Source organism: Carassius gibelio, chromosome A7 (genome assembly GCF_023724105.1).
Source record: "Carassius gibelio isolate Cgi1373 ecotype wild population from Czech Republic chromosome A7, carGib1.2-hapl.c, whole genome shotgun sequence".
In the NCBI taxonomy this organism is placed as follows: Eukaryota; Metazoa; Chordata; class Actinopteri; order Cypriniformes; family Cyprinidae; genus Carassius; species Carassius gibelio.
The window spans coordinates 28,237,203-28,263,964 of NC_068377.1; the positions used below are offsets into that span (position 1 = coordinate 28,237,203).

A 26,762-nucleotide genomic window follows, 5' to 3' on the forward strand; every position below is an offset into this window, starting at 1 on the left:
TGGTATTTCTCTCTTTATGTGGTCATAAACATTAGGAACATTTTAAAAACTAAATCACATCTACAAAACTGACCTCAACATGAGACCTCAACATGAGACTGTAAATATTGCTTATAAAATTTAATTTCTAGACTACTCAAAAAGTCAGATTTCTACAGCTACACAATGAAATAATTTTGCTGTCTATGAGAGCTATTTGAGAAAAGAGCAGCAGCTGTTGTTGTTTGGCAGGCTGGCAGAACATGATCAGAATGATATTCCAGACAGCCTTTTGACAAAATACAGCTCAGCTCCAGGGTCAGTCCGTCACCATTATAATTATAAGTTTAGCTCTGGAGACCTGGAGCAGAGCATTACCGGGAGGATGGGAAAGGAAACCCATGTCCTCTTTGAGCTGAATTACCATAGATTAATAGAGATCTACATGCTTAGGTAAAAAAAATAATTTATGTTGAATAATTTTTTCAAAGCAATTGGACATGTGCATCTAAAAAAAGACAAGTTGACCATGAGTATCCATGTGTGTGGAGGCTGGGCAAGACTTTGGAAAGTCACAGCCTTCTGAAAAAAGGATGGATCTTCACAGGCAGGTCGGTTGTGAAGGGGGTGAGCAGGAGGCAATGAAGGGAGGAAAAAAGGGTGGACAGTGTAATTTAACACCTCATTAAAACACAGAAGAGAAGCAGACCTACATAATGACCCCTTGAGAAAGACCACCATTTGACTGCAGAAATAAACAAAAAGCAGGGTAAGAAATATGTTACTGTATGCATATGTATTATTTTTTGATGGTTTACTAATACAGTAATACAGGGTTTATTTTTATTTACTTACCTATTAAGCAAATCATTCTGAATTAAAGGTTAACTGCTGACCACCACTCCCAGTTCACATTAACTAGAACAGATGTGCTACTGCCACCTAGTGAAGATCTGGCAAAAGTACATGGTATATAAAAACAAAGCAAATGAAAGGTACATGAAGTTACATTATTCTATCATTTCATTATTACTTTGTAGGGGACTGTATTCCTTGTATTAAAAAAAATATGACTTTTTGTAACATACAAAAACATAACAAAATAAGTGTGTACCTTTTATTAAGAATTCAAAGTTTTACATATGCAAAAGAACTATTACAGATGACAGAAAGCATTGTTAGCATTCATTTATACTTGTCATAGCAAGTATACAATTGAATGCGTAGTTGTGCCAGAGAAAATCAGTTAAATTAGGATCAATGCAATAATAATAATAATAATAATCTGCAGTCAACTTTGGGGGCTAATCTTCATTTTGGTTCACATCATCAGGAATAGCTTTATTTTGTACTTCCTTACAAATAAGCTCATTCAAATATGCTCAAATTAAGCATGTAAAAAAGACTACATTTATCACCTGTACAGAAAAAAGAGACTCCCTAGACTTGCAAATGAAATCTAAAATATATACACACTAATTAAAATAAACACATCTGAAACAACACTGATTTACAAACATAAATGATGGACTATAAAACAAACAACTTTCTCATGGACATGCCACTATAGGGCAGAGTGGGAATTGTGTCAGTCTACGTATACCACAAAATCTAAAGAAAAGTCCCTTGATTTAACAAAAGCACGCCTTCATTGTTTTTCTGTTTTGTATAAAGCATAAACCAAATTTTAATAGGCTGTTAACTCATAGTTTGGGCCGCTACAATGAAAAAATATCAAAGCAAACAGACCAGGGTGTTAAAGAGCGTTGTTGAATAAGTAGACCATCCAGGACTCATCATACACTTTTCATTAATTTATGTGGGCATCCTTCATGTTGTACACTTCACAATGTCATATGATGGGCTATTCAACCTGGACTAAAAAGATCTGATTAAATATCACAGGGGATAGTGTTATTGACAAAGAGTGGAATCTCACGACTAAACATAACCCTAAAGTTTCTCTTTTGGAAACACTGAATATACTGTAGAAAAAGAGGGAGATCTTTTGTTCCAAGACAATAAGGAGGGACTGAATACATTTGTGTGCAAGTGTCCGTGTTTCCTCCTCAGAACCGTGGCACTTTGGTGTAGTCCTCTTGGTGTACACTCTTGCAAAGGCCCATAGAAAGTATCATGCCAAGGAGCTGTAAAAACAAACAATGGTCACTCCACAGGGATCAAGATGGAAATGTCCAATCTGTTCTTCAGAAAACTGTGATGTTACATTTCACACAAAGTACAGAGCTGTCATCGGGTCAGTACCACAGACTGTAAAAAAATATGAATGTAGTGTCCGTGATGCGGTTTTGAAGCCTAAAGTGTGCAGAGCGGGCCGTCGCCATATGGCAGCGCGTCACCGCGCGACTCCCGGATAATCGAAAATGGGCAAAAAGGCGGGAGCTGACTGCTGAAGCCACGACCACCCAGCACGACGGCATTGTCAGCAGCGGCAATCCACCTGTCACTCAAGTGGCCACGCCCTTAATTATGCAGAACCTTAAGGCTTAATATAATTTAAACGGATGAGATATAAAAAATTTAACCACCCTCACAGTTGTCATGAAGGGCAAAATTAGCAATATAGACCAAAATCATTTTTTGAACCAGGCTGTAAACATGTTTTTTTCTGCTGTAAAGTTGAAAAGTTTACCTTTTAAAAAAAGTAATGCACCAATGACGGTTTTGTTTGTTTTCTTTCTTAGAGTGCATAGCAAAACTTAATTGATAATAAACACCCCATGATTTCTTAGTAATGAAAAGGCGTATTGTTCATGCTGCCAAGGCCAGAAGAGATGCAACATACCTCAATGACAGCCACACCAAGGCAGATTCCCAAAATAATTCCATAATTTGTGAAGAGCCAGCTCTCCACATTTCCCAGGCAGCCCTGACAAAGGCAGAAAAACACTCGGTCATAAGATCTTTCACCTGAACTAGACCAGTTACCAGATATATGCATCTCAAACTTCATAAAATTATGGAGGAAAGAGGTAGGTGATATGTAATTTATTAGCATCCATCTTTTAGCATCTGTGTAATACATTTAGCAGAACTATGTATTTTTCTGTCATACCGAAGGATAGTCCACCCAAAAATGAAAATTCATCTGTCAAATTCATGTTTATTCATGATCCCCAACCTGTTTGACTGACTGACTTCATAGGAACACGAGAAGATATTCTGAAGAATTCTGGTAAACAGTTTCAGTTACCATTGACTTGCATTACATTGTTTGGCCATACAACGGAAGTCAATTGGAATCAAAACTGTTTGTTTACTTTTATTCTTCAGAATATCTTGTGTTCCACAGGAGGAGGAAAGACATTTTGGAACCACATTTTCATTGGGTGGATTTTCACTTTAACAATGCTTTAAGAATTACACAAAAATAATTAAACTGGGGATAAAACTGAGACTAAAAATGATTAATGGATAGTCAATATATTTCCCATACCGTGTTATAGACGGGCCAATCATTAGATGTGGTCTGACAGAAGCCGCTATCAGCCACAGTATGTGGTGGGAGGGAAGCATTGTGGCAGGAGCATGGGTAAAAATCCAACGATGTATTCTTTATCATAAGGTTGGCCTCCCAGTCCTCATGTCCATTCCAGCCACAACACTGCATCTGAGACACACAGAGAAGAAATAACAGGGCATGAAGTACTTTATAATGTTGGCTTGACTATGAACCAGAACTGTTTAACCCACTGACATCTTAATCATTTATAATTAGCACATCGGCCCACTAATTTCTCATTAAAATGTATGCAGTATTCAGCCTTATACACTTTTCCAGTGGAAAAAATGAACAGTCAAGCCTTGACGTCAGTTCTTAAAGGCTAAACTGTCAACCCAACAAGTATTTCTACATTCAAGAGCTTAAACCTTGCGGTTTTCATGGAAATACATTCAAATGCATACACTACACATAATACACGTCTCTAATCTGAATTAAAGACAGTGTATGAGTTACACCCATTCTCAACTCACTGTTCTCTGGAGGTAGTCCCAGGCTTGCTCTGTGGTTTTGTTCTGTCCGGGGTAGTTCACCACAACTTTGGACACAATTTCGCTTGCTTCCTTCCTCAACTGCAACAAGAGTAAAACAGGTTAGTGGTTTATTTTTCCAGCCCCAGCTATTTGACCTGAGACTCACTTTGCTGACTGAGGAAACAGTTGTCGCTAAGCTATTAAAATGGAACAAATTCAAACACACTTGTTTTGCACAAGTCTTTTGCCATGAGAGTAGCATGTTTTGCATTTGTATTGGAAGCAAATCTTCCAACTGCATGCTCATCTTGTCTCCAAACCGGTTTGTATTTATGAAATTTACGAAGATGACAGGTAAGCAAATACAACAAGGACAACATCTATCATCTACTTGCTCCAAATTCTTTATGATTTACTGCATATCCTGCTCAGATGCTTCCTATAACATCCTCAGAGACACTCGCTGCTGGCTGATTTAGATGGAGGGTGCTGAAGTGTTTGCGTGCATTCGTCCTCATCCTGTATCTAACATATGTGATTATTTTTCTCACGGGTCATCATGGTGAAGGTCTCTTCAAAAACAGCCATCCTCAAATGCATGCACTTTTTGGTAAATGCAATAGGGGGCATTATAGATCATTTTCAGCCACTGATTCTCTTGACCTCTTTTCAAGCTGTTTCAGAAATCTAAACAAAACCTTCACAATAAAGTCTAGCTGGCAAATGGAACACATAGAGATCTGATCTCAACTTTCCCAAAACATTTTAACATGCATATGTTAAACAGTCCTATGTGTCTTGCCCTCAAAAGCATTTTGATGCCAGGCTTTAAGAGATGGTTCACCCACAAATGAAAATTCTGTCATTATATCATCATAATGAAAATTCTGTCTAAAACACTTCTTCAAAATATGTTTTTTTTTGTGTGTGTGTGTGTGTTCCACAGAAGTCATACAGGTTCAGAATGATATGAGGTCGAGTAAATGATCACATTTTCCTTTTTGAGTGAACTACTGTATTATGGTAGGCACGTAAGAGCGTTCACTCACTCACCCAGTCCCGCTGGAAGTAGATGAGAATGGCAGTAGCCACTTGAGCAAGGAGGATGAGCAATAGACAGGTGAAATACTGGAAAGAGAGAAAAAGACAATGGATTAAGATATGACAGACCCATGTGCATGCCCCACCACATATGTCAGTCTCCAACCCGTTCTCATCAGTCTGCGTATAAATAACACGACTTTACACTTTCTATTTGCGTGTAATGCATACGCCAAATGCCATTTTTGCGTGCATATGATACGCCAATCCTTCCCATTGATTTCGGTGGAGAGCAGATGCGTCCAAATAACACGCATCATCTTCAGCGGCAGTGACGTCACTAGCGAGGCTCGTTCAGTTCACCTGATGCGCGTACACCTTCAAACAGGTAAGCAAGGGTAAATATATTTTTTTATTCTTCTTTTTGTAATGATATCACGTGGTTAAGCGTATTGTTTTAACTATTTCAGTATTTCTGCATCACGTTACAGGGCTCCAGACTAACTTTTTACACTAGGAGCACAGTGGCCCCCAACTGAAAATTTTAGGGGCACAACCAGAAAATTTAGGGGCGCACACCGTAAATCAACATGCTAACCAAATCTACTAATTTCCACTGTATTACTAATAAATACTTTAATAATAGATGCAGAAATTACAATGTGCCGTTTCAAATTCAGTGTCACATTTTATTCTGCACTTTTGAAGATGCAACAAGGTAAACTGACAGCACCATCGCTGTCATGACAGTACAAATAGTAAACAAAATTCCATACACTCAGAATAAAAAATGTGCATAGTAAAAAAGTTTGTGTGCATGCTTTATCGTTGTTGTATGTTTCGTTAAGTTTTAAGCCATTCTTCCTTTGAAGGTCGAGCTGGCTTTTGTATTTGGTGAAAAGTAGTTCTAATAATTATAGTACCTCAGCCATCTGAATTCTTACAGCCAGTCTTCTCGAAAATGGTGAGTGTGACACCTGTTCTGTCGATTTGTCCTACGCTGTCAGATTTTCCTACCTCCCACCAAAACAGTGGGTAGTACAATTCCACAACGAAAATTCTACTGTAACGTTATGGTTTAATAATGTCTACACCTATCACAACCCTAATCATACCCTTACAGAACTGCAAATACAGTAATTATGTGTTATATTCGCGGTTGTAGCTAAAATGGATACAGTTACAGGAAACCAACAATAAATATTATTTTCTACCAATTAGATTGCGTTTTTATTAAAGTCTACAGCTACCCCAGCCCTAAACCTACCCTTACAGTAATGCAGATACATTAAATATCGTTGTTTAGCATGAGACAAAGGACGCGATATTGATGTGCGCGTGCGCAGTAAACCCGCGTAGGAAAATCTGACAGGGTAGGATAAAATGTCAGGACACCGGCCCTGACCAATTTGCAACATTTTACCTGGCGCCTCATGCATATATATATATATATATATATATATATATATATATATATATATATATATATATATATATACACACACACACACACACACACACATTACAGCAGAACTGTTTCCAACACTCATAATAAATCATCATATTAGAATGATTTCTAAAGGATCATGTGATAGACTGGATGTCACATGTGACACTGAAGAATGGAGTAATGATGCTGAAAATTCAGCTTTGCATCACAGAAATAAATGATAATTTAAAGTATAATAAATTGAAAACAAATTATTTTAAGTTGTAATAATATAACACAATATTACATTTTTTCTGTATTTTTGATCAAATAAATGCAGGCTTGATGAGCAGAAGAAACTTCTTTCAAAAACATTAAAAATAGTAATGTTTCCAAACTTTTGGCCTGTACTGTATCCCCCCAAAACTGCACAACTGTAGAGTAAAAAAAAAACAAAAAACAAAACAAAAAGTGATAATAAAAAATGCGTCTTAAAACTGATTGTACAAAATCACAGTCTGGGGACTCAGATCTCAGAACAACTGCTAACATTAAGTTTAAGGTAAAAATAACTGCCATGAAATTATAGTATCTTCTTACTCCTATGCAATAAATTGCTATTTCACTACATCTCTTTACCTCTGTCTTTATCCTCTTCTCTTCTTTTTGGCACTGTATCTATCGCAGACTATGCTCATTTATAATGTGTCATGTAAATTCGGCCTTCCGTCACAATCAGGAAACTTTCACCGTGTCTAGAACTGGCGCGAGCTGCCAGGCCCGTTTCTACGAGCTGTGTGTTAACAAAAGCAGTGCTGTATACATTGGATGCGGCGTCGGGCACGCTACACAACAAATTACCAACAACTGATTGTGCGCGCACTCTGTTTCTGACACACTTCAAGCACTCGATGGGCGGGGGAAGATTGAAGAGCCGGATTTTTTTTTTTTTTTTTGCTTTATTTGGAAGTGTTTTGAATTAATGGTTTTTAAATAGTAGCCTATTATAAAAAAAAAATATGTAAAAAAAAAAAAAAAAAAAAAAAAATCACTCGTTCACTCATTCTGGCGCCCCTATGGATGAGTGGCGCCCTTAGCATTTGCCTATACCACGGGCCGGCCCTGGTGCGGACTTTTTTAGCCACACCAACCTCTGACTCTGAATCATCATCTGACGGTGACACTAGGCTCTGGCACTGGTACACTAGCCGCAGGTCGGAAGAACGAATCAATAGTTCGCTTGCTCATAGCTCAGACGCACGCACATATCAGGTTGTGATGATATTTGTCTCGGTTTCCTTCCCACAGATGTTTACGCCCGCTCAATTATCTCTAGGCACCTCCCCCTCCACACATTTTAGTCCCTTACAGTGGCCATTCCCTATTCTTCTCACACGCATTTGCCGCCTCACAGACAGGCATCACTCAATGAGACGCGAGTGTGTGCAAGTGTGTGTGTGTGTTTGCGTGCGTGCGTGTGCAAATCTACTGGTCGCACATGTGCGACTGGATGTAAAATTCAGTCGCACACTCTCAAAATTTGGTCGCAAAATGCGACCATTTGGTCGCAGTCTGGAGCCCTGCGTTAGACAGGGCCGTGTTTTTAAAGGGCAGTTTATGCTCCAATTATGGGTCAGTGGGCTGCTCAGCTAGCCTACCATTGTCATTAGCCTAAGCTAACCTGTACTGTTTATAGACCTGTTGCAGTTTTAAATAAATTTATGATGTGACATATGGGTCTTCAGCTTTTAGACATGACTAATACAAGCACAACAAAGCACCCAACCCAATATCACGTGATAATCGAGATCGTGTAAAAAGTCCACACATTTAGCATATTTTTACAATACTAGCCTAACTTTTGCTTGACCACGTCATGTGTAGCCAATACACACACAGTAACTACAGCATATTTACCATGCTTCTCCTACTGTAACCGTAGTTTTACTCTGGACTTTGTAACGCACATAACCACGACATTTACTATGGGTTTACCATAGTAACCATAGTTTTACTCTGGTATTTGTATTTACTAACACACAATAACCACAACATTTACTATGGGTTTACCATAGTAACCATAGTTTTACTCTGGTATTTGTATTTACTAACACACAATAACCACAACATTTACTATGGGTTTACCATAGTAACCATAGTTTTACTCTGGTATTTGTATTTACTAACACACAATAACCACAACATTTACCAGGATTTTACCACAGTAACTGTTTTTACTCTACACTATTTGTAAAGCACAGTAACCACTAAGTTTGCCATGCCTTTAATATCTTTTTGTGATGTAATTGTAATTCAGTGTTTTTTCTGTCTTGCAGTTACGTCGGATTACATACTCCACAACAACCTGTAATCCAGCAGATCTTTAAAGAAGCCATCTCTTGTAAAATTTCTCTCTCTCTCTCTCTCTCTCTCTCTCTCTCGCTCTGCTAGAATTAACAGGGAACTTCAACTCCACGCTCCCAATGCTGATATTGAAGAAGCTGTCAAGGGGGCTGAACAAGTCCTTCAAAGGATCAACCCTTCACAGGTAATGTTGAAGACTCTTAGTTATAACTGATTTTCTTTAATGAACACATCCTTATATTATGTGTTAATCAAATATTTTGGTCACAGATCATTTTAACACACTGTCTCAACATGTTTATATTTCAGGAAGGCCTGTCATGAGATTTGAATTTGACCATCTTGTGCATTTATGAAGAAGACCAAAAGCTGCAAAGGCAAACACTTCCAATGGTACGTCAGATACATTTTTCTCAGCATTTGATGTTTCTTAAATTTTGGTTCACTTAGCCCATCAGGAAGAACACTCAACAAAGAGCATGTTGTAGTAGTAATAATTCATCCAATAATCATATTATATTGCACAAGCGTACTTGTACAAAATTCTACAACTTTTACTCCTACTGCTGTTATTGGCCATTACCACAGCTCCCATCAGATTGTGCCCATTGTAAGAGTGTTTAGATCATGAAGTTTAAATGAAGTCCATTGTATTCTTTATTAATCTTTACAAATTGGTGCCGCCTCTTCCTGTTTCAACAGTACATGATATCTGTCCACACCTCATAGTCTGCCTTTCTTTCTATGGTGATGTTACTGAACACATCTGTCTTAGAAGCAAGAGAATGGAAATCCTAGTTTAACTTTTCAAGTGCTACACATCAGATCTTCAATGAATTTGGGCAATCAGATCACTTAAAGTTGTTCACACAAAGACCAATAACTATAATGAGAAGTATTTTAGCATCCACACCAACAGACAATACTGTACAATTACTGCTATGCACACTGCAGTTACAGTATGTTGTATTCTGCCATTTGTTGTTGTCAGTGTTTTTGTTGTTCATAATGTGATAAATTATCTTTGTTTCTTCTTGCAGGATTTCTCACAGATTACTTAATCATTCTTCATCAGCTCTTCACAATATCAGCCCATTCAAAAGCTTCCAGATCTTCCTCTCTTGTGTGACACATCTGCTCTCAGTCCTTTACTGCCAACCTCCAGTCTTAGCATTTCTGCTTGTATTCATTTTTCCTCTACATTCATCACTCCAATCTCTACTATAAGCACTCCTGTATATATATATATACACATAATAATTATTATTATTATTAACCATTTATTTGTTTTGCATTTATTCACAATAGAAGCAAACAATGATTACAGGATATATGTTTTTAAAGGTGATAATTGTAAAATATTGGAGCATTGTTCTTAATCATTTTTGCCTATTTGGTTGATAAAGGGAAGAAAACAATATATTTTCAACTGTAGCCTTGATTATTCTTTGGCATCTTTTGTCAGGATTCAAGGTAAACAAATTCCCTTTTTATTTTTGAATATTAAACTTATGTTTTTTGAAGGGAGTTTCTGTTGCAATTTTGTTTGTTTGTTTTCACTTAGTTACCTCTATGCATTTTTTTTTTTTTTTTTTTTATCAACTTTTCTTTTTTTTTCATAGTGGAATAAACTGGAGAGAGACTGTTCTGGGCACTATGTTTATCTGCGAAAAGTTTGACATATCAATAAACACTGTAAAATGACTAGACAATGAGTGATTGATGTCATGATGTTTGTTTGTTTGTTTTCTATTCCTATAGTTCAACTGGTGGATCTAAGAATGGCAAGTTTTTAGGGTCCATTTCCATGAAACGTAGATGTGATAAATTGTTTACCTTTAATACACTATAAATACATTGTAAATATTACAGAAGGAAAATTGAGTAGTAGAAAAATATTGTGTTTAAATAATCTTCAGAGGTGTTTTTTTTAAGCAAATGAAACATTTTGACATTTATTTTTCACACAGTATATGCAAACTTTTGAGTTTAAGTACTGTACACTAATATTAGTGTAAACAATGTAGCCTATTCAATACAATGGGAATCATTATACCTTCGTTAAAACACAAAACAAAAAAACACCTTTAATCAACGTATTTCTTGCTGCATCAGGGTAACTGCAGCTTCTGTCCATTCACTACAGGAACCCGGAAGCTCCCGGCATAAATGACCATATATGTACAAGTTAGTGTGACGCCTCTGCTCAACTGGGTTGCCATTGGCTTTGACGTTCCCTTGGCTCTCGCAGAACTCGCTGTGATTGGACTATCTTTTAACCCAAATTATAAACCGCTTAATGTTGCAAAGTCCGTTTGACTGTAATTATTACGTCAGTAACACCTTCAGTTAACAATGCAGTGTTGCTATGTCGTGAGAAATTACCTCTTTACCGAAATCGTAACCCTAACCCTAAGCACAACTCCAATAAACTCCAAATACCAGCGCTAATATTACTCGCGTTCAAACGATAGAATGGCAGAGGCTTATGGGTAATGTAGTTTAAAATGTTTAATAATTAAAAAAAAGGGAAAATGCAATCTAGTTTAACAAAGGGTAATCTAAACATGTTCATTGTGCAAACATTAATGACATATTTAAGAGGCAGGCTGAAATTCGATATTTTACTAAGTGCACTTTTTTAAACACCTTTATACCACCTTTCCATATATGATTGAAAACTCTGTCCAACATTATTTAATTAGCATAGCATAAGTAGTTGTCCTGCCAATTTTTTCTTTGACACTATAATCAGACTTTGATTTACAGCCATTTGAAATTTACATTTTTTTGCTCTTCTAGGGGACTCTACTGGGCCCTTGAAGATGGAAGGGCAGTAAAACATACACATACCTTTTCTCATCATGGACAACAGACTGTGCTGAGTCATAATTTTTAAGTTTTTCTTTTCAACAAATTGCCAATATGTAAGTTGTAAGTCATGTTTATCTTAGAATAAGAATAGAACCATAAAAATATACATCAGTGCCTATTTGGAATAGGCTCCAAATATTGAATTATATCAGGTGCAAGGATACAGTATTGAAAGTAAACAAAGACACCAATTTAAACAACCAATACATACTGTGACACTTCATTGTACTTTCACAGTGTCAATGTGTCATTCATTAAGACAAGGTACAGAGAGTGTGTAGTTTATAGTGCAAAGCCATACAATTCATGCAATGCAATCATAATATTAAGAGCTAATTTGTGTCTCTGTGTAAAATACTCCTCATATTTGTCCTCCTCGGGTACTAAACATCAGTAATGTGCATGCTCATCTTGCTTATTATACAGTACTGGATTCATGTTGATCTTTCCCTTGTCCATCACCTTCAGTTGTGCATGAAATTCCTGCAGCATTATAGTCCATGCAGTATCTTCTAATGCAGCTTTCAGCCTGCCCTTCATCTAACTGAATGTCATTAATGTAACCAAATGTTCATTTCTTAATTAAAACACATTTAACTATTGTTTACAAAATTAAATGGTGTATTTACCAAACACCATTCTTAATATAGAATATTCACCCTACTTTATTATCCAACACCATGTGCAGTACTTTACTGGAGGATACAACATAAAGACAACTAAAGTAGTGTATTAAGACAAATGATATACAATTTTTAACAATATTAAAAATGGGTTATGTTAAAACCATGTTTTTCTAATCAGATGAAGCCATGCAAATGCATGCATGGTGAAATGTCTTGAGCCCCAAAGAATCACATCAAGTTTTTAGAGCTCTCCTGCTTTTCTTCCTCTTCTTGCTTGTCCATGTCCTGGACATATCATAATCTTCCATGTCATACATTTTTTTTTGCAGTTGTTATGCAGCACCCTACAGCACAACTGATGAACAAAAGACATGTAACTAATTTAAATCAAATATCTTTATTGTCACAATACAATGAACACAAGTATACAGGTGATGAAAGTCTTGGGTGCAGACTGCAGCGTGACAGTATGGATGACAAATGAATTAATTCATGAATATATATGAAATACAAATTCTGAATATATATATATGCAACACACATATATAAGGGACTCAATTCAGGTAGATAACAATATATGTTAAAAATTATGCTATACAAAGAGCATGAATTGAAAACAATAATAATCACAGTACACATACATCTCTGCAGTAAAGCACGGTATGAATTAGTGCAAACAGAATGTCAGGGTGCATAATAATATTGAGTCCAGTCAGCATAACTGATAAGAGTGCAGGGCATATGAGGTTGGTGGGGTGTGTATGGTTTTACTGGTATGAGTTCAGTTCAGTCTGATTGCCTGTGAAAGGAACTTGTCTCACTGTCTGCTGGTGTAGGTTCTGTGATAACGTCTGCCTGATGGTAACAGTGAGAGCAATCCATGGCTCGGCTGGCTGGAGTCTCTGACGGTCCTCCTCACACTCCACCTGGTCTAGATGTCCTGGAGGGCCAAAACATGTATTTAGGTTATGGTAAATCAATAAACAATATATAGTATTTTTATTTATAATTGTTGCACTGGACTTAACATTGATTCTTGTTGGGGATATTGGCCAAAAGAATCCCACCACAACTAGCTCTCGTTGTTTAGCTGTGATGTTTACTTTGCAGGCCGTAACATCTGAGCTGTCGCAGTAGAGCGGTTTGTGAATGCAGTCTTCACAGAAGATAACTGATGGGTTCAGGTAGCAGTGATGCACTCGGTGGCCATTCAATTGATATCTTCATCAATTGGCTTCATCTTAATTCAAACAAACAGACAAAACAATAAGTCAGCAATAACAGCAATAACCATTCTAGAGTAATAGTGTTGGTGAACACAGTTGCAGGTGTCAGTACTCACCATATTCAGTCATTTCCTTCCCAAATCACAGAGATGATGCACAGCTTATTTGCTCATTTTAGGAGCTATAAAAAAGATGTATATGTGAAAAACTATAACTGCGGACTTGAAAAGTCTTTTGAGAGATCAACATCAATGTTGTACCACACATAACTGCATTGAATTCAGACATACAAATTGAAATGTGAAACTTTTCATCTTTCTGTCTTTTCTTTTGGGGCACAAGAAGTCCATGTTCATTCCTCATTTCTTTAGGACTGGTTTGACTGATTTTCTTTGCGTTTCTGGTCTTCAGCTGTAAAACAAGAAAATATTTATTGACCCCATGTTTAATCATTATTGTTGTTTAAAAATATAAATGAAGCAGATATAATTATATACTTCAAGCACAAGTTCCTTGGCAACTCTAGTAGGCTCCTGAGTTCATCTGTACACATCAGATTCAGCGTCTGAGAAAATGCCATCATGCAAACTCTCAGTTTCTGCCTTACAACAGAGCATAAAAGAATGTGTGAGTGAGGGAGTACAGCATGAAGATGAAGTGAAAAAGGCAGAATTTTGTGTATAAATTTAACAGAATGAGGGGAACATTTAAGAGATTTAAGAGAACAGTATTGTCTGTTGGTGTGGATGCTAAAATACTTCTCATTATAGTTATTGGTCTTTGTGTGAACAACTTTAAGTGATCTGATTGCCCAAATTCATTGAAGATCTGATGTGTAGCACTTGAAAAGTTAAACTAGGATTTCCATTCTCTTGCTTCTAAGACAGATGTGTTCAGTAACATCACCATAGAAAGAAAGGCAGACTATGAGGTGTGGACAGATATCATGTACTGTTGAAACAGGAAGAGGCGGCACCAATTTGTAAAGATTAATAAAGAATACAATGGACTTCATTTAAACTTCATGATCTAAACACTCTTACAATGGGCACAATCTGATGGGAGCTGTGGTAATGGCCAATAACAGCAGTAGGAGTAAAAGTTGTAGAATTTTGTACAAGTACGCTTGTGCAATATAATATGATTATTGGATGAATTATTACTACTACAACATGCTCTTTGTTGAGTGTTCTTCCTGATGGGCTAAGTGAACCAAAATTTAAGAAACATCAAATGCTGAGAAAAATGTATCTGACGTACCATTGGAAGTGTTTGCCTTTGCAGCTTTTGGTCTTCTTCATAAATGCACAAGATGGTCAAATTCAAATCTCATGACAGGCCTTCCTGAAATATAAACATGTTGAGACAGTGTGTTAAAATGATCTGTGACCAAAATATTTGATTAACACATAATATAAGGATGCGTTCATTAAAGAAAATCAGTTATAACTAAGAGTCTTCAACATTACCTGTGAAGGGTTGATCCTTTGAAGGACTTGTTCAGCCCCCTTGACAGCTTCTTCAATATCAGCATTGGGAGCGTGGAGTTGAAGTTCCCTGTTAATTCTAGCAGAGCGAGAGAGAGAGAGAGAGAGAGAGAGAGAGAGAAATTTTACAAGAGATGGCTTCTTTAAAGATCTGCTGGATTACAGGTTGTTGTGGAGTATGTAATCCGACGTAACTGCAAGACAGAAAAAACACTGAATTACAATTACATCACAAAAAGATATTAAAGGCATGGCAAACTTAGTGGTTACTGTGCTTTACAAATAGTGTAGAGTAAAAACAGTTACTGTGGTAAAATCCTGGTAAATGTTGTGGTTATTGTGTGTTAGTAAATACAAATACCAGAGTAAAACTATGGTTACTATGGTAAACCCATAGTAAATGTTGTGGTTATTGTGTGTTAGTAAATACAAATACCAGAGTAAAACTATGGTTACTATGGTAAACCCATAGTAAATGTTGTGGTTATTGTGTGTTAGTAACTACAAATACCAGAGTAAAACTATGGTTACTATGGTAAACCCATAGTAAATGTTGTGGTTATTGTGTGTTAGTAACTACAAATACCAGAGTAAAACTATGGTTACTATGGTAAACCCATAGTAAATGTTGTGGTTATTGTGTGTTAGTAACTACAAATACCAGAGTAAAACTATGGTTACTATGGTAAACCCATAGTAAATGTCGTGGTTATTGTGTGTTAGTAACTACAAATACCAGAGTAAAACTATGGTTACTACGGTAAACCCATAGTAAATGTTGTGGTTATTGTGCGTTAGTAACTACAAATACCAGAGTAAAACTATGGTTACTATGGTAAACCCATAGTAAATGTCGTGGTTATGTGCGTTACAAAGTCCAGAGTAAAACTACGGTTACAGTAGGAGAAGCATGGTAAATATGCTGTAGTTACTGTGTGTGTATTGGCTACACATGACGTGGTCAAGCAAAAGTTAGGCTATTATTGTAAAAATATGCTAAATGTGTGGACTTTTTACACGATCTCGATTATCACGCGATATTGGGTTGGGTGCTTTGTTGTGCTTGTATTAGTCATGTCTAAAAGCTGAAGACCCATATGTCAAATCATAAATTTATTTAAAACTGCAACAGGTCTATAAACAGTACATGTTAGCTTAGGCTAATGACAATGGTAGGCTAGCTGAGCAGCCCACTGACCCATAATTGGAGCATAAACTGCCCTTTAAAAACACGGCCCTGTCTAACGTGATGCAGAAATACTGAAATAGTTAAAACAATACGCTTAACCACGTGATATCATTACAAAAAGAAGAATAAAAAATATATTTACCCTTGCTTACCTGTTTGAAGGTGTACGCGCATCAGGTGAACTGAACGAGCCTCGCTAGTGACGTCACTGCCGCTGAAGATGATGCGTGTTATTTGGACGCATCTGCTCTCCACCGAAATTAATGGGAAGGATTGGCGTATCATATGCACGCAAAAATGGCATTTGGCGTATGCATTACACGCAAATAGAAAGTGTAAAGTCGTGTTATTTATACGCAGACTGATGAGAACGGGTTGCAGTCTCACATATGTGAAACAGAAACGCAACAGCTGGTTCAGTCCAGTCTGCAAGGGTCACGTGACATTAAACCACTCAGCACAGCAAATTTACACACGAGAGCAGAAGTTCTTTTTGTACTTCGAATTTGCATGAGAAAAAGCATGTGATTTCTAAAAACGAACAGCAACTAAATTAGGAAAGATGTTAAAAACAGTGCTAAACATTGTTGCATTTATGTGTCTTACCAATCCAAGCAAACAGCGGATCTCATAGATGGCCCCCAGACAGCCCAGAAATCCCAGAAGCATGGAGAATGAGCCCACGCCAATCAGAATATAAGAGACCACCTTCAGCCCCATGGATGAATCCTCTGTTAGTGAGAAAAATAAACACAATCTTGGTTACAAACTTATCATAATTGTGTTAATGAGCAGTAATTCAGTTAACACACTTTGAAAACACTTTTTTTTTGGGGGGGGGGGGGGGTAATTCAATAGTTAACATGAAATAGCAATGAAAAATACTTTTGTATTTATTAATCTTGGTGCTAAAATTTACATCTCTGGGGTCAGTATGACTTTTTTTTTTTAATGAATACTGTTACTTTTTATTCAGCAATGACATTAAATTGACAAATCTCAAATAAATGCTGTTCTTCTGAACCTTCTATCCTGAAAAAGTACCATGGTTTCCTCATGAAAACTAAACAGAAAACCGTTTTCAACATTAATAATTTCAAATGTTTCTAAAGCACCAAAACAGTATATAAGAATGTTTTCTGAAGAATCGTGTAACACAGAAGACTGGAGTAATGTCTGAAAATGAAAATTCAGCTTTACCATCATAGGAATAAATAACATAAAAAAAAAAATTAATGAAAAAAGTAATTATTTAAAATTGTAATAATTTTTCAAAATAATCTTTTGAAATGATCCTTCACTTTTTATATTTTTTTAAAATAAATGCAACTTTGGTGACCATAAGAGACTTATTTTAAAAACAATAACATATTGATCAAAAACTTGTTATGGTCTGTCGAGCTTTAAATTTAGCACAATCACTTCAATTCTACCTAATGAAATGTGCTGTTGCTGGTCAGTTGGCACACCAAAAACTAATTTTGTTCTCAAATACCCCTAGCCAGTAATTACAGTCTTGGGTAGTTCTCATGAATATGCATTGTGTAATGTTGAGATGGGGTTGGCAAGTCTCACTTGTGATCCTGAGTGAGACATGAGGGCCTATAGTACCAGGCAATGCCCACTGTATGCTGTTGAACAGTGGGTTTAAACATTCTGTGGCTTCACCTTAAAAGCTAAAAGCTTCTCTAACTGTGTTCTGGTCCTAGTCTCTGTCATATCATCCTGCTTCGAAATACCTCAGTGGCTCCCCAGCAAAAACAACATTACCACAGACAGCCTTGCAAACAATACCACAGTGTCTGTGTGACTGTGGGTGCGGAGGATACAATGGTCCATCATGTGACCCGATGTAATCATCATTACGAAACCAAGCACTTAGATGAGATGACCATCTCAACCCTGATGATCACAGCAGGCATCTAAGCACAACTAACAGAATGAGTTAATCTTATCACACGGTTGAGAAGGTTCTGTCTACATCTTACATAATTTAAACTATTTAGTAATTAATGATTAAGAGAGAACTGGATACTGGGAAACCCAAAACTGAGAACTAGCGGATGTCATTTAGTAACTCCAGCATCCTAAGAAACAATGTGAATTGAGTTATCTTATTTGAAATCATTTCAGCCCCTTCTGTTTACTGCGGAATAATTCTCACAAGATGCACAGCAGTTGGCTTTTTTGAAGTTTGACTTAACTATTGGTAAAAAAGCTTTTAATACGATCAAAAGAAGCAGAGAGTTTTATTTGGAAATAGCCAGACACAGTTATTTTGTGCCATGTGGTAAATATTACACAAATGTCGCCATAACAAACCCACAAACAATAGCAGAATAAAGAACAAGACCTTTTTCCTTAACAAAGCAAATGCCTTTTTAACCAGTTCTGTTTCAGTTATTCCCTCCAGTGCTCAAAGCCTAAGAATGGGCAGTGACATTGCAAACAAATAAAACGTGTCTGCATTTCAACTTCGAATGTGTGGGCCTTCGTAGCTTCAGTACTGTAAATCTCAAACCATCCCATGCAGTAAATGTGCCTAATGGTGTCCTCTAGGGATCAAATACAGCAGCCACTGTTCACTGCAGGAATGTGTCCGTCAGATTAATTATGGCAAAGGAAGAATACAGGAGGTTCACAAATCCACTGCTGTTGGTGTCATTCTATGGTTTGAGTCTGAGCTTTTTAAAATCCATTTTCAGCTCTGAACAATCAAACAAACAAAAACTTTGTTATGGCGCAGTCACTCAGACTGAGTTCAAGTCTTGGGTCAGGCACACTTCATTTTGCAAGACAACCTTAAAAATGACCTGACCTTTCCAGGTCAACTACTGCAAATGTTGACTTTCAGTGCATTTGAGCAGTTTTCATTTTCATGTTGCAGACAAAATACAATTTTGTCATGTCATATTCATTTATTTTAGTCAGTATTACTTGGATCAAAATGGCCTCTATTTTTAGTATATGAGGAAGAACAAATATATATATTTTTTTATTAAAATTCAAATACTTTATATATAAAATGGTATGTTAAATGTTTAGCTTCAGCTTATGCCACTCAAGTGAGTCACTTTCCAACATTTTTGAAGGATTATTAAAAGCATTTATATTCTTCCTAGAATTTTTCTATTCAAAATTATGCTAAAGTTAATTTTTGCATTGTTTGTCTTTTACCATATTTGCATTAACAGTATTTTTTAACTACAAGTATTTATGAATAATCTTGGTGTGCTTTTTATTGATGAAATTAAAAACCCTTTATTATTGACCACTTTTGTCAGTAATGTTGACACTGGCTTTGAGAAACTCTACTGATCAAAAGTTTGTTCCGTTTTTTTTTTTTTTTTTTTTTTTTAAGAAATGATTACTTACAATTCAGAAATTTTGCATTAAATCAAAAGTCTCAGTAATGAGTTTTACACTGCTACTAAAGACTTCTGTTTCAAACAAAATGTGTTCTTAAATCAACTTTAACTTTATTAACTTTACTATAATTCTTTTTTATTTCTTAAATAATAATCAAATAATTCTAAAAACTAAAAGTATTACAGTTTTCACAAAAATATAAAGCTTTATTAGCTTTGCCATACCAGGAATGAATTACAGTTGAAATATATTAAATAGAAAATAGTTATTTTAAACTGTAATTATATTTCACATTATTACTGCATTGTTGATTTAATAAATGCAGCCTAGGGGAACACAAGAGACTTCTCTGAAAAACATTTTAAAAAATCTCAAACTTTTGAACTACAGTATAGATTAAGACCACATGGAATTTAGTGTCAGAGGCAGATAGAGGGTCATTCTTTTACATCCTTGCATATACGTGCTCACAGCTCACTAGTGTTAATTTGTTCTTTCCAATGAGTAATGCAACGAGAGGCCTGATCTGAGCATTGACGTGATGCATGCTAATGAGACAGTCACTAAAAGAGCCCTGTGTGGCAGCGAGGGAGCACCTGCAGACTGCCTCAGACGTGCTATGTCACACACAGGCCCTGCCTGGCTCGCCACAGAGCTGTGAACTCAATGGCTGATCCATAGCCAGCTGTGAACATGTAGCTCGGGCTTGCTTGGCAGTGTCTGTAAGACTCAGACCCAGTGACCCAGAGCTCCCTGCAATGGCCTCTGGGATGGAAAACAGATCAGAAGTGTGCAGGGGGTGGGGTGATGAAGAACACAGAGCCCATCATTGACAATCTGTCCAAAAACCTGAATCATACACATTGAGATGAGACTAATGGTGCTCATCAAACAAAACGAAACGAGAAAAAAGTTGGTCTGAGTCACTGGCGCATGAGCCCAGGAGGTTTTACTCAAAGGCATAATGGGATAAAACTTCACTAATAAGAGCATAAAAACACAAGACTGACAACCATCTTTTCTCATAACTTCCTTTAGTTTTTACAACCAGCCAACAGCAAAGATACTCTCCCATGGGTCATTAAATAGCCTTTTAGATTAATGTGAACACATTTCAGTCCAACCCAGAGAAAATGGCCAGGAGAGTAGATTTTCCTGCTTGCTCGCCTGCATGATGTTTTATGGTTTTCTCTTAGTTGCACACATTTTATGCAAACACTTACGCAACACCGCAATGAGGCTCTGATTGTCTAGGAGGATCCACAGTCCAAATCCCATAATCGTAGCGCCGAAGATCTGTCGAGAGACAAAAAGGAATAGACAGGGGGCAGAGGAAGAGAGAGGAAAGAAAGAAGGAGAGAATCAATCATGTGCTGCAGGACAGGAGAGGAACGAGGGGCCCCACATTTCAGTTTACAAGCTGCAACTTGTTCACTCCAAATCTCTTGGACAGAGCTAGAGATGAAAACTCTAGTACTAATGCCTTCCCTGAAAGACAGGAAGGTTGTGTGCTTTCGGTGCAGGAGTATGTAACAAACACACTAATCCAAGGCCGTAGGAAGTTATGGACCTCATTTCTAACTGTGGGGTTCCAGACTCATTCTGCTTTGCTCTCTGCTCACATCTGGGACTGATTGGGCTGTGCTTCTGCGTGGCAGCAGGGGAGGGGAGCTCGGCGGATGTTCCATGAGTTCAAGAACACCACAGCCTTCCCTAAATCCACTCGGACAAACACCCCATCTACTCTCCTTAGGCCTAACACCAGGGCACATGCTGGGGTGCCAGGTTTAGGGGTGCATGGTGGGCCGCTAAAGATCCCATTATGCTCACAGTGTAGTTCATTTGCACTCTTGGATATCTTTGGTTTGAAAAATCTGTGCAGCAGTAAACTGTAAACTGTGGGTTCATTTAAACAGGTATTTAAGTATACTAGTTGGGTTACAAATGGCTGGAATTATTCTCTGGGCTCTTCCTGTGCTCTTTGAGCCTGAGCACCCAGGCCCGCAGAGAATACATTTTTTCCTACATGGAACAAGCCCAAGGATGACAAGGGAGAGTGGGCTGTTTCCCCCGAGATAGAGAGGAGTAAACTGTCTGGGTAACAAATGGAAAACACTTAATCTGGATGATAACATTCTTGTGATAGAGAGGCACAAGACTGCTATGGTGCAACTACAACTAATAAACGTGTGTTTGCATCAACTTGAAGATCTTAAACAGTACTGACTTATTTATATGAATGTGAGACCTGATTTAATGAATATTAGTGTTAAACTAATGTTACGAAAACTGGAGCACCAGCTGTGAGTGAGCTAAAGAGCATTGTTTATAAAAAGTCTTGGGAAAAGGAAACCTTCCAAGAATAGTTTGCCCATTCCTAATGCAGTAACACTTTATAATAAAGATCAACTTGATTATGTTATATTTTCTGTAATGTTATTTATTAGATATTAACATTTATGTGATATGAAAATAATATAAATGAAAAATAGAATAATTAAAAATTAAAATGAACCTCTATCAACAGTTTTCTAGGTCAAATGACTGAAATAACTAAACTTGTTCTTTAAAAACTAAGTGAAACTTACGAAGAAGATTAAGTTGAAGAGAAACAGGAAGTACTTGGTTGCAGCGATGCATCCTTTCCCCATTTTGTTGACCTGTAAAAACCCAAAACAGGGAAACAGCAGTTAAATGATGACACTGATTAAGACAAAAGGCAAGTGGGCAGCATAACAATGTTTAATTCAGTCAAATGAATAGACAGCTGTATAAAATATTTTTTTTAGGATTAGTGATGAGAGTTAAATAGAAACAAAAATGGAATCTGCAAACAAAGATACAGTTTTCATCATGCCCACTGACTTTTATACAATGCCATCTTTCTACAGTTTAAATATTCAATATAAGTCCCAATTGCTTCCATACAGAGCATGCCGTCATCATGAGACAAATGGAGTACACATATCTAAATTCCACAGGATCAATCAATACTCTCCTCTGGACTGCGTGATGGCTGTTGCCACAGTTTTTTGATGATGACCCACATTCCAGCTATATTTAATAGGTTAGTATTATACACTCTTCCTGTGCTATTTGAGGGCCTGTTTGGTGTGCAGCATGGTGCACTTTATCAGTGACCTCAAAGAGGGCGAAAAAATTGTGATTGATTATTAGCAAATATAGAGCAACACCACAATGCAGATCAGGCCCCAGATGGAGTAAACACTACTGCTGGAGCAAAGGGATACTATACAAGAGATACTACATCTGAAGAAACCTCTCGAACCCTTGCTAAATGTTTAACAGTGAAATACACCTTTGACTTGGAGTATCAATAAACTATAAGCAGCAGAAAATTGTATGGGGGCTTACATATTAAATTGATCAAAGGGAAAAGAATAAAGTCTTATACAGTTACAAAAGATTTCTATTTCATGTAAATGCTGTTCTTTGAACTTTTCTATTCATCAAAGAATCCTGAAAAAAAAAATTAAGCAGCACAACTGCTATCAAAATTGATAATGAAAAATGTTTTACATTAATCTGATTTCTGAAGGATCATGTGACATTGAAGACACAGACCGTGGGTATAGAAAATAATCAACCTGGTTATAAACACATCTAAATACGCAGGTAAAAATGTTGCTTTGGATAAAAGTGTCTAAAATATAATATCCCATAAGCAAATGTATGTCCACGGAGTTTCTTAGTCTTTTTTTTTATTTTCTTCAAACTTACATGAACTTCTAGTTTTTATCAGTTCATGAAGAACTACTCTTGTGAGACAGGAATACAATTGAAAATGTGTTTAGCTTGCTTGTTTAAATGTAGTTTTGAAGAGAGAATCACAGTGTTGCTGAGCAGAGGCCAGCCAGCTCAATTATAAATCTCTCATACCAAGGGAGAGATTGTAATGAGTTTTTCAGATGCAGATACATCCCATGCAACAGAAGTCTGTGGAATCAAATTACCACTTCCTCCTCATTCTGCAGAGTGAAACAAGGCTTTATTTTTACCTTAAGTGAATTTCCTTATCTCTGTACCATGTCTTACATTAGATAAAGGGTTAACAAATTCAACCTTGACGAAAGCACTGTTGTGCTTCCGATCAAGGTCAGCAATGTGCTGATGTACCACATATGAAGGTCTACACACATATAACTTATCCAAGCTCAGTCAGATAGAAAAGTGTGTCACAATGCACTAAAACTTGAATCAGGCCAGCACACCACCACAGGGAGAGACATGGCAATATATATTAACAGGACCATCAGTTCATCAGTAGTAGTTTATCTTATCTCTTTCATTGCCAAAATTGCTTTAGCAGAAAAATAACCTTAAATCACCTGAAAAGCAAAGCAATGCTTGCAAAATGAGAGAATCTTAAAAGCAATTACTTGTTTGAGAGTATCTTAAAAGCAATTACAATTATCCTTTGAGGCTCAGCCCTCATTCTGAAGTTCATCAGCATTCAGCTCATCTACCCAGTGTACACTGGGGCTCTAGTACACACCTCAATCTCCAACAACCCTCCCCCACACTCACAAAGATAGAACCAGCTTTGATTTCCCACCACGACAATGGCAGCTTTCAGCCACGCTTTTTAAATTGAACAAAAGGAGAAACTCTGCACACTCAGGAACCCACTGTAGCCTTGAAGTTACCACCAAACCAATAACATCCCTAGAGGTGTGGCAACTTTACCATCCAAAGTAAACATACAAGTGCACAAGTGTCATGGAGTCTAGTACTAGAACTACAAACCTCTTTGCTGACTGAGCAAGTATGCTTTATATAACATGATTAAGCTTACTTGCAATTGTTTAAGCTACAAAATCAAGCCTAGAGCCAATGATTCAAGGCCTTTTTTTTTTTTTCGTTTCCACGATAGCTTCATTTAAACTTGTGCATGCCAAAAAGGTTGCTGTGGTAACCCATCAAGCAGGCTGGTATGAGGGGTGCAGAGTGTCCCCTCTTGAGACTAAACAGTCTCTCAGTCCTCACTGCATGCAGAAAAGAGAAAAGTGAAACCCCAAACAAGGGGAAGCCCACAGGGGCCAACAGCCTTGTCTATCCACAGTTACTTCAGGCAGAAACAAGGCGTACATTCATTAGGAGTGTTAATCTCTCCACCTAAACACAAAGACCAACTTGATGCCACTAGTCGTGTTAAAGTGGGCTGTGCAAGTAGCTACTAAATTGACTGTTTTTATGATGAATGACGACTATGGTTTTAAAAAAAAAACGATAACATTTGAAGGGACCGTGGAGGGACCTATGTTTACTTGATGCATCACCTAATGGAATGAGGGCAAACTGGAACTGTGCACTCAAAAGAAAGTCTTATTGTTTAGAAGTTACTCTAGCAAAACTCAGATTTGTTATATTACATGCACTTTGCTTGTGCACACAAATTTGACTATAAATCCAACTTTGCTACTGTATAAATTAATCAGTAAAGTATTAAAAGTGTAATGTTTAACTGTTATTAGGCTATTAATATACATTATTTTGTAACTTAAGTTACTGATTTGTAGTTCAACTTAAGGGACAGTTCACCCAAAAATTTAAGTTCTTTCATCATTCACTCACCCACAATTTGTTGCAAACCTGTATGTATTTCTTTCCACATCAAGATATTTTTAAGAATATTGGTAACGTAACAGTTTCTGGCCAACATCAACTTCCATTGTATATGGATGACAATGGGGACCAGTAACTGTTTGGTTACCCATATTCTTTAAAATATCCTCTTTTATGTTCAACAGAAGAAAGAAACATACAGGTTTGGACAAATCGATGGTGAATAAGTAATGACAGAATGTTTATTTTTGAATGAATTGTCCCATTTAATCTAATCATCAAAATCATAAAACCTAATTTGAAGGCAAAAACAGACGTGTCAATCAAATTCCTATTCCCCTCTAAACAGAAAAAGACTATTTCAATTCTCTTGCCAAATCACTGACAGTTGTAAACCGACCTGACCTACATTCGACAGATCTCAGATTACAGAAACCAATGAATTAACCAATCCTCAAAAAGAGAGCTCTCTAAAAATATTTTTAGGCGAAAAAATACAGACTTTGTGCAGGGGAGGAAAACAGGCTTTTTCACAACCCTGAACAAAACTAACAAGTAGGCAAAATTATTTTAAGGACTATGAGCAAAAGGACATTATAAACACTCCTTATCCTGTCTGATAATAACAGCTCAAGGATCAAATATTTATAAACTGAAAGCGAAATCATGACAGTGAGTGGGAGAATAAACAACACCTTGAATTGTTTTCATAATGTTTCACAGACGTAATCTATGAACAGGAAATTAAATCCAAAATAGAAAAGTGAAATATTTATAGGACAGTTGAAAAAGCGAAAAAATTCAATATTACTACAAAACTGCTAATAGAAAATCTGTTACAGGTGACACTCCAAAACATTAAAACTGCCTGGGATATTAAAACATTTGAAAAGATATTCATAGACAACTCATGACTGTCTATTTAAACTTCTCATCCAGTCTCTAATTTCCAGTCGTGTGAGATTTATAGCCGAGATATTCAGAATAAGATATAAAACATTAGTTAGCCTACCTAAAATATTATGTTTTAAAAAAAATACTCACGTATAGTGTCGGGATGGGAAAATGAGAGAAGTAGAATTAGATGTCAGCTGCGCGTCTCGTCCAGCGTTAATGAGTCTAATGCGAGCGAGCAGCCTGGAGTTGGATAATAAAGGCTACTCAGAGTCTCCGTCAAGTGGTGTTTATGAGAACAGTCCGAGGGGGACGGTCGGACCTGAGTTTCTGACTCATACAACTGCCTGCTGTTGAATCAGTCTGCTTGCTTTTAGAGGGAAAAGCTGCCCACAACAGCTGTTTTCTTCGTAATAATAGCATAAAGAAATAGATTTGGCAAACAATACAGTGTCTATTTTTCTTTAGAAAGCGTCCAATAATTTTACAATGTATTTTCGCAGAGATAAGCAATGTACCCAATAACAGACATGTTTGTTGACTTCTAAAACGCAATGGCCAATCAGAGGTGTTTAGGTTGGAATCCACGCAATCGCCGCTCCACTCACCGTTTTTTGGCTAGTGCTGGGTTCCATCATGCTCGTAACTTTTTTCTAACAAAAACATTTAAAAAGTTTCATCGTGCTGTCACGTTCATTGTAT

At 36.9% G+C, this 26,762-nt stretch overlaps 1 protein-coding gene and 2 long non-coding RNA genes across 13 annotated transcripts; 1 reads left to right on the forward strand and 2 right to left on the reverse strand.

Annotated features, from left to right (window-relative positions):
* Nucleotides 1–1,082: 1,082 nt before the first annotated feature.
* LOC128017048 (CD82 antigen) lies at nt 1,083–26,364 on the reverse strand. Its single transcript, XM_052602124.1, has 9 exons — nt 26,211–26,364; nt 22,169–22,240; nt 20,804–20,876; nt 16,818–16,942; nt 5,029–5,103; nt 3,976–4,074; nt 3,437–3,610; nt 2,786–2,869; nt 1,083–2,126 (listed from the first exon to the last, which is right to left on the reverse strand). The coding sequence occupies exons 2-9, from the start codon at nt 22,229–22,231 to the stop codon at nt 2,049–2,051; spliced, it is 771 nt and encodes a 256-aa protein (XP_052458084.1). The 5' UTR covers nt 22,232–22,240; nt 26,211–26,364; the 3' UTR covers nt 1,083–2,048.
* On the forward strand, nt 5,350–10,521 carry LOC128017051 (uncharacterized). 5 transcript variants are annotated; one of them, XR_008184351.1, is made up of 4 exons: nt 5,350–5,404; nt 8,897–8,993; nt 9,119–9,202; nt 9,850–10,521. It is a non-coding gene; the product is annotated as an uncharacterized LOC128017051 (long non-coding RNA). The 5 variants fall into 5 exon arrangements; XR_008184350.1 differs by having other exon boundaries at nt 5,390–5,404; nt 8,782–8,993; XR_008184352.1 differs by having other exon boundaries at nt 5,396–5,414.
* Nucleotides 12,691–16,716, reverse strand: LOC128017052 (uncharacterized). Of its 7 annotated transcripts, none has more exons than XR_008184355.1 (7): nt 16,354–16,716; nt 15,005–15,216; nt 14,796–14,879; nt 14,033–14,137; nt 13,652–13,946; nt 13,338–13,549; nt 12,691–13,249 (listed from the first exon to the last, which is right to left on the reverse strand). It is a non-coding gene; the product is annotated as an uncharacterized LOC128017052 (long non-coding RNA). The 7 variants fall into 7 exon arrangements; XR_008184354.1 differs by having other exon boundaries at nt 16,364–16,715; XR_008184357.1 differs by having other exon boundaries at nt 15,005–15,101; nt 16,364–16,710.
* Nucleotides 26,365–26,762: the final 398 nt, after the last annotated feature.